This window comes from Spea bombifrons, chromosome 1 (genome assembly GCF_027358695.1).
Source record: "Spea bombifrons isolate aSpeBom1 chromosome 1, aSpeBom1.2.pri, whole genome shotgun sequence".
Lineage (NCBI taxonomy): Eukaryota > Metazoa > Chordata > Amphibia > Anura > Pelobatidae > Spea > Spea bombifrons.
The window spans coordinates 54,703,124-54,711,818 of NC_071087.1; the positions used below are offsets into that span (position 1 = coordinate 54,703,124).

General features: G+C 40.2%; 1 protein-coding gene across 1 annotated transcript; it reads right to left on the reverse strand.

Annotated features, from left to right (window-relative positions):
• Nucleotides 1–445: 445 nt before the first annotated feature.
• DCK (deoxycytidine kinase) lies at nucleotides 446–7,599 on the reverse strand. Its single transcript, XM_053455700.1, has 7 exons — nucleotides 7,429–7,599; nucleotides 5,884–5,999; nucleotides 4,128–4,321; nucleotides 3,734–3,881; nucleotides 2,878–2,993; nucleotides 1,813–1,912; nucleotides 446–573 (listed from the first exon to the last, which is right to left on the reverse strand). The coding sequence occupies exons 1-7, from the start codon at nucleotides 7,532–7,534 to the stop codon at nucleotides 547–549; spliced, it is 807 nt and encodes a 268-aa protein (XP_053311675.1). The 5' UTR covers nucleotides 7,535–7,599; the 3' UTR covers nucleotides 446–546.
• Nucleotides 7,600–8,695: the final 1,096 nt, after the last annotated feature.

Here is an 8,695-nt window from a genome sequence, read left to right on the forward strand (position 1 = left end):
CTCCATTTCTTGAAGCTTTGTACCTGGATAGGGTGGAGTCCCACTACAGCCTGACATTATTTGTTAAGATCATTTTAGGCAAAGCTCATGCTGCACTACACCTTATTAAATTAGCTAATTAATTAGCTAGGCCACAAATGCACATTTTGAATGCAATTCATATGCAACACCACACAATCATTAAATGTGGCAGATGGTTGTAGAAGACCTACTTTCCATCCAGCTCTGACCACACTAGTTCACTAAACCACATAAATACAATCAGACTCATATCCTTCCCCAACTTACAAAATAACAAGCAATCAAAACTCAAAGCACCTACAGGACTAAAGTAGCAATTCATCTAACATACATACAGGACAACTGTAACACCATTTCCCAGAGAACTGGCCCAGTGCAATATATATTCTTCAAGTGTTCTGAATTTCAGACAATGCTTTTCTTACAATTGAGTTTGCCGTTTTTGTTGTACACATCTCTAAAATCCTTTGAGCCAGTGGACTTCAATATTCTAAAACAGGCACTCAGCGATCATTCTTCAGAACGCTATAAAGTGCTCAAGAATTCTTTAACCTGCAAGAAAGACATGGGAACAAGCAATTACTTTTTGTTTTGAACAGGATTCCATACATGACAGCTTACTATAACCACAATTCAGATGGGAATCGCGCCAGGAAGAAAAACACATAAATGGGATTACTTTTACTTCTTCTGTTATGAAATGCGCTGTTCGGTGTATCATACAAAATCCAAATATATTTCGTCTTGGAGCTATGGTGACCCCAGGACACAAACACTTGAGGATCAGAACTCGTATAGTCTTATGGAAGGTAATTAAAAACGCAGCTATAACTCTAGCATACTGAAGAGCAACACTTTGTGTGTGCGCTGATCAGCAACAAGCGCAATGTAAGTGTTCACCTTACCTAATTTAGTACAATAGCCATTGTTACTTCATGGAATATTAAAAGTCCCACACTGCCACCTAGTGTGGAAAAGGCAGAGCTGCAACTGCTGCCGACAAGATAATGTTGAATTGCCAGAGGGCAAATTTATCTTAATGTTTGTAATTGAAAATTGTAATCACTTGTTTTGCTAATTTAATGAAAGCTGAAGCAGCTTTGGGATTACAATACATATTAAGTTTTTTTTTTGTAAAAACTAAAGCAGATGCACAAAAGTCATACAAAGCTCAACTCACAAGGGGAGATAATTCTACGTTTCCATGTTCCATCTTGTATCGAGTCAGTGAGTACTGTTATGAATATTGAACTTTTAAGCCGTTATGTGCCATGAATATATTGTTAGGTCTGGCTTTGATATTCTTTATCAATCAGTAAATCTCGCTGCTCATCCATAGCCAGAAATAAAAATAAATAAATATATATATATATATATAAATCAGAATCCAGCTGGCATTATTGCCTTTTACAAATGCTTGTCACGTAAATTATGTGAAAAATGTGAGTTATTGAAGCACTGTCAGAGATGAAGCTATGATTGCACTAGGTACTTGAGCTTAAAGTCATTGAAAATAACATGGCCAAAGTACTGGATTAATAAACTATTTGAGTGGAAAGTTTATTAAAGGACATCATGTGCAGGCTTCTTTTCAAAGACTTTGTAATCACTAGGCTGCTGAAAAGAGAACCTCCCAAACCTGCTGATCTTTGAGCTTCACACATTGCCAGCGAACCTGATGCGGACTTTGTAGCTAATAAATCTCAATTGCATTTATGTAATTCATTTTTGCATGTAAAGTCAATCAGAACTTCATTATAAGGGATGAGGGGGGAAAAAATTTATAGCTACCTTTTCGATAAGATTTTCTTGCTTTTGTCGGTCATCCTTAAAATCTTCATTGACATCCAAAGTTAGAATGGGGATTTCTTGCAAGTAATCGTAGTCCATCCTATAGGAAGCATAAAATAAACAGTGCATGATAGAGCTGGAGATTGGTGGGTACACAGCAGTAAGGATTGCCTGGAACTTTGCTCATAATTGAAAATTCTGCAAACATGTATAACACAGGGAATTCTGCAGAAGAAGAAAAAAAAAGGCCAAGGCATGCTCAAAGTGGATAGGCTACCAAATAGAAATTTGGTATTAGTAACTTGATCATAGAAAGTAGTTTAGCCCTCTGTAGTTTACCGAGGGTGTTTTGTGCACTCATATATGTTATATGCAGTATTTGCTCGACAGACCCTCTTAAAAAAAACATTTTTTTAGTGGGTGCTGCCATCTTGCGAGAGGCAACATGTCTCACTACGGGGTATGCGGTTGCTTCCGGAGCGGTCACAACAAATCAATGCACGCACACACAATATATATAACTAAAGGTGGAAAAGGGGAATCATGGGTAAACAAAGATGCGCTAAAAATGGCCCAAACGCTCCAGTCATTTAAGAACGTAAACTCCTCTGTCATAAAGAGGTCTCTCATGTCTATCTGCATTGATATGGTTGCCGACCTGCGACACCACAGAAGGGGTATTACTTTTAAAGTCTTCTAGTTTAAAAGGGACATCACTCACACATCACAACTCACTCCCCATCACGGTGTAAAAGCTTTGAATTAGAGGGCCAAACCAATCTTTGGTTGTAATGTACTTAAGGATAACAACCTTAATAAATTCACCAGTGCAAGATTAAAAGTAGTATAAAAGTTATAAAAGCTTGCTCTGCTGGTGTATGCATGCATATTAACTTTTTGTGCCTACAGCACAAGTTGAATCATGGAAAGTCATATTTAACAATGTTTTTAGACCTGTAGATCTTAAAAATGGGGGGGGGATTAAAAAAAAACAAACAAAAAAAACACACGCCCTGGCAGGCAATTTATGAACACCTGAACAAACAAAAAATCCATGACACCAACCTCATGGTCCTGTGATGAAGCCAGCTCTCATGCTTGAAGTGAAGCTTCTCAAGGTACTCCATGGGAATCCCTTGCTCTTCTTCCCTCCCACGGGAGTAAATACGGTTTAAACATTTCTACAACAGAGAGAAAGGGTGAGAAGTGAACAGTCTCAGTACAGAGCCAGTTTCTGATTCCCAAGTACCCATCTCACTAAGGTGCAAAGCAGGATCACGGAGCTCCTACGTCTGCATGAAATTTTGTACATTTTCCAATTTCCGGGCTCAAGCAGGTCACTGGATATTGTTGCAGTCAAATGTTTCTCAATATTTGGGTTGCTATGAGCAGATACAATTGACAAATTCAAACTAGTAAGAATGAAAATAAATTGAATATTAAACTGGAGGGTATAAGGTTTAGATGTAAGTTTTTACGTTATGAAGAGTGTGGCAAATAAACGGAACAGCCTCCCTTCAGAAGTGGTAGAGACAAATACACGAATTAAAGCATGCATGGGACAAGCATAAAGCTATCCGAATCTAAGTCAAGACCAAGGACTGATTAAGGTCTGAGCCTCTACATTAGGATAAATAAGAAGACTAGGTGGGCCACTTGTTGTTGATTGCGAGGAATCCATAATTCGAAGGCTTGGTACTTGTAGTTGGTTTAATTTTCTGATCCCCTCTCCTCACATAGTACAAATATTTTAACTAATGTTAAAGTAATGTTTCTTCCTTACAGTTATCTGCTAGTCTTAACTGGTAGCAGTCGAACAAAAAAGGGGGGGAAATTAATGGAAAAAGCTCACCAAAAAGAAATTTGCATGCTCTATTTGGATATTCTGAGGAAACAGATTCTTTAACAAGCTCTTAATTACCTCTGGTGTGGCTCGGAGATAAACGATTCCATCTAATTGAAGATCAGCTCCAAACTGGTTATTCATCCATTCGTGCCAGTCCTGGTAAACAGTCCACTCAGTGTCATTCAAGCACTCTGCCTCATACAGATTGGATGCAAAAATATACCTGCCAAAATGATCACGTTCAATTAAGTGGGGAAACACGGGGCATTGTTAGAACATAAAGAAAATGCATTTAACATTAGCTTAAATATATACTGATGTATAAAAACTTCCTTAAACAGGAAGCATATGTACTGTACATTTATGGCTGTATATACATTGTTTCATTGAGCGAGAACCTACTAAAATTACAATTAAAGTTTTCATGTATTGCCTACTTTTCTTAGTTCATTTTAAATAGTTCCCATACCTATCACTATACACAGAGCGTTCAAAAAAGAGCACAGGATTTTCTGCTTCTTTTAGCTTTCCCCCAAAAGCTTTGAGTTGAGCCCTGATGCGACTCAGGCAGGCGTATGACTGGAAAGTGAAGGACCACCGCTCTGGCTTTTCATACATCATCTGTAAAAGGTTGCCACCGCTCTTCTGAGAGGTTGTTAGCTCCTGTTCAAGAAATAAAATGTGAAATAAATGATGCAACGGTACCTGGGCGTTGATAGTATCACAAAATAATGTAAACCAATTTTGAGTCACTTTATACTTTACATTTTATTTAAAAGTGTTTCTAAATCTTCTGCATGACATGCATATAAGCGGCAATCTTGAATTACTTTTCAAGTATCAGCATGTGTCAATAGTTGTAGGGTTGCAACAACTAATCGATAAAATCAATAATAAAAATCGTTGCCAATGAATTTCATTATCGATTAGTTGAATCAATTTTATAGCAAATGCTCTGAAAAATACCCCTTATCTTATAATCCGACCGCAAAGAGAGAGGTCGGATAATAACACTAAGATCCAGATCCCTGCAGCACTGTGGCGGATCCTCCTCTCCGGCAGCCGGTGGGCGTCTGCGCAATGCATGCCGATAACCTCCTCTGCTGCCAGCACTTCCGCTGGGGCTTCTATGATGGAGCACCAGCATAACATGACCTTCCGGTGCTCCGCCATAGAAGCCCCAGTGGAAGTACCAGCCAGCCAGAGGTTGTCTGCATGCATTGCGCAACGTCCACCGGCTGCCAGAGAGGAGGATCCGCCGCAGCGCTGCAGGATCTTCCTCTCCGCCCCCGACTTACCCCTGTGCTGCAAACTCCTTGGTGAACGTCTGCGCGATGCCCTACACTTCCGCTGGGGCTTCCGTGGTCACATGACTTTCCAGTCATAGAAGCCCCAGTGAAAGTGCCAGCCAGCAGCAGAGGTTGCCTACGCGCATACCTGCACCAAGGAGTCTGGAGCATGGGTGGTAAGTCTGGGGGGCATATGAGGGGATATCAGGCATATCTGGGGGGCAGAGTGGCATATCTGGGGGTATAAGGCATACAGGGTGTTTCTGGGAGGCAGTGTGGCAAGCCTGGGCTCAGATGTGCATAACTGGGGGGGGCAGATCGGGAAATAAATACAAGAAATGCATTTTTCTCCGTTTTTTTATTCTGCTATTTGTTTTTAGCACCCAGTTTGTTCATTAAATTATTTCAAACAAAAAAAGTTTTTATCCGATTGATCGAAAAAAGTTGGCCAACTAATTGATTATGAAAATAACAGTTAGTTGCAGCCCTAAATAGTTAGTACGCAATTTGTTTATTATACTAAATCTAAAATGATTGTATGGGCATTGTATAAAACGTGCACTACAATGTGAAGTGGATGACAAGTAAGTGAATGAAGAACGCAACTCCACTTTAGTTATCATACTACTATTGTGTACTAGATGTTCATTGGCTGGCTCTGCCTCATTCATCAGCCCAACCTGTTCAGACTGGTAGTTTAAGTGTACTATGTTGTAAGGATTGCAATTCAATCCTTGTGCTTTTAAGTATCAATATATCGGTAATGACTAACAGCAGCTACAGGTGTCAATGTACATGTTAATGGTATCACTGGCACATGGGTTTCCTTTATTTTCAAAGTCGGATTGAACTGACCATACATGCTGTCATTGCCTAAATCCTGTAGCGTATATCCATAAAGAAGCGTAAATTTTCATTAATAAATGCACTACACACCTCAAATTCATCCTGGTGGCTTTGGACATTGCACCATCTTGCTATGGGTTCAGGAACAACTTCCCATTCCTCGTTGGTTTTCTTCAGAATATTAACGAACGTAGATTTGCCTGCAGCTGTTTGGAAGAATCCATTAGACGCACAAAATCAAAGGGTGCGTAATTCACCTACTATGTTTCATAAATTTGCATTGATTTGCCAACCAAAGCCTTTTTGTTCTATTTACATATTGTATTTCAACTAATTTCTCAGTCAAGAAAAAAAAAATAAAAAAATATATATATATATATATATATATATATATATATATATATATATATATATATATATATATATATATATATATATATATATATATATATATATATATATATATATATAATATCTATCCACTTAATGTATCGGTTTGTCTTAGTCTGTCAATTCTTGTCTTGTCATACCCCTTGAATATATGTATTGTATTAAGCGCTGCGTAAATTGTTGGCACTGTATTAATAAAAGATAATTATATAAATGAATAGATGAAGTTGGAATAAAAGTATCATTCCTGTTGAAGTTATTATGCCAGAAACAACTCGTTTTAACTGCAAAGTAAACATACAGGTATTATTTGATGCAGCACAAGAAAAATGCTGGGCTATCATTTTAGTGCTCAGGAGAAAAGGTCACACCAACATGTTTTTTGTTTGTTTTAGTAGTAAACATATAAAAAAAAACTGTACACACAGAAAGAAGTTTATTCACTAAAGAGAGAATAGTGGTTTTAACCCTCACTTCTCCATTTACAATGAAGGGCCAAGACTACCAGGTTTTGCCAGCTTAGCTGGCCCTGTATAATGCATAACATATATAACGATACATTATCCAGGGCCAGCCCAGCTGTTCCTGCAGAAGCTCACTAGGATTGAGGTCATTTTGTATTTAACTTCATTTGGTTGTAAATGTCACATACCCTGACAGGTACGGAAAACTTATTGCCTAAAAAAAACAATTGCTTAAAAATAACTGACTGACTTCTTTACCATAAAACACTAAGGAATTCAACTAAAACCACAAGCTGATTGGAGGTGATCATCACATAGAAAGAATTCTTTTACAATGGTGCTTGGTAAATAAAACAATAAACTATTATTAATAATAATAGAATGAAAGCGCTCCCTTAGCCTAGATGCCAAAAAGTGCTGTAAAACAGCTAATCACCCCGGAGCCGTATAACAGGCACCTGTCACTTATTGTCACAGTAGATTTATTGCTGGGCGGCTCTTTGTCCCGGGACATCTGGCAACAGAGGAGGCGCGGGAATCGGGGCGCATACGTGACAGCTGCGGACAGTCGCGCTATAAAGAATATAGCTGGCGGGAAAACAATCCAGCATTTCATATTACAGACGGGCAGGACACATTGCCGATCGTGCATATACAGAGATGAGGAAAAACAGCCGTCACTGACAGAATAATACATGCGTTCTGTAGCTATATACCTTATACCCCACAGATATACCATATATTCTCTAATGATTACTAATAACCCAATACCCAGTCTTACCAATATTGCCCTCTATGGAGATCCTCTTGACCTTGCTGCCCCTGCCTGGTGAGGAGGTAGGAGATGGGAGAAGGTCCGTGCAGATTCTTTTCGGTGGGGTAGCCATCCTATTTACTCAGTACAGCTTGTGTCACTAACTGCCGTGTATCTCCCGCCTAGTTTGAGTTTTGGCGGCAGTAGCTCCAGGGGTGTAACTCAGCGACGTCAATGACTAAATGTGACCGCTCTGAGGCTCGCAACCTACCAGAGATTCGACAATCCATTCCCTACAGAACAGAGAGTAGCCAATCAGAAACAAGCTGAGCGCCTGGCCTCTTCTAACTCGGCTCCAGAGTTCCCGCCTTATCGAGGCACAGTAGGCTGTATCAGAATTGTATTTATGAAAAGTAGCTGCTACGGTTCGCTAATATTGTCTGCAGAACAGAAACCATACGCCAGAATAATGTTAATTCACAGCCTAATTAGTCATGACCACATAGTATGAAACCTTTGTTGTTTAAAGCTTTATATATTTGGCTGAAGGACAAAATACTATTTTTTCCAATGAGACTTCACCCTACAATTACATCCCCATTATAAAACACCCCAGGTGGATGAGTGCAGCATGGCTTATAGATTTCATCCAAGAAGCGAAAGCCAAATGCTAATTTGTGGAACTCAAAAGCAGAGCCGTAGCTGGCTCCTTTTGCACCTGAGGCAAGAATGGAAAATTGTGCCCCCCAGCTATTTTTTTACAGCGGTTGTTTTACATACACTGCCCTTACACACACCTTCCCATTAACATGCATATACACATACACTGCCCTTACACACGACTGCCTATAAACACACATACAGGGCCGGCCCTACAATGGAGCCGACTGGGGCAATTGCCCCAGGCGGCACTTTTGAAGGGGCGGCACTTTGCCGCCCCAAGCGCTTTAGTGTTTTTTTTTTTTAAGCGGAGGAGAGAGAGGGGCGCCAAGTGGTTTTCACTTACCCGCTCGGCGCCTCTCTCTCTCCTCTGCGGCGAGTCTCCCTGTTCGGTCTCGGTGCCGGTTTGTAATGCCGAGCGCCGGAAGTGACGTCAATTTCCGGCGCTCAGCATTACAAGCCGGCACCGTGGCAGAGCAGGGAGACTCGCCGCAGGACTGTTTAAAGGTAAGTACCTTTAAACGGGGGTTAGGGTAGATAATGGCGTCGGCGAAGTTTAAAATGCTGCCCCCCGGCGTCGGCGGGGGGGGGCGGCATTTTAAACTTCGCCCCAGGCGGCATTAAGTCTTGGGCC

Coding starts and splice junctions, on each gene's coding strand:
- DCK (XM_053455700.1), bottom strand. CDS start 7,534: ATGGCTACCCCACCGAAAAGAATCTGCACGGACCTTCTCCCATCTCCT. Junction 4,322..5,883: donor GCCACCAGGATGAATTTGAG/GTGTGTAGTGCA, acceptor TTTCTTGAACAG/GAGCTAACAACCTCTCAGAA. Junction 574..1,812: donor AAGAAAATCTTATCGAAAAG/GTAGCTATAAAT, acceptor TCTTTCTTGCAG/GTTAAAGAATTCTTGAGCAC.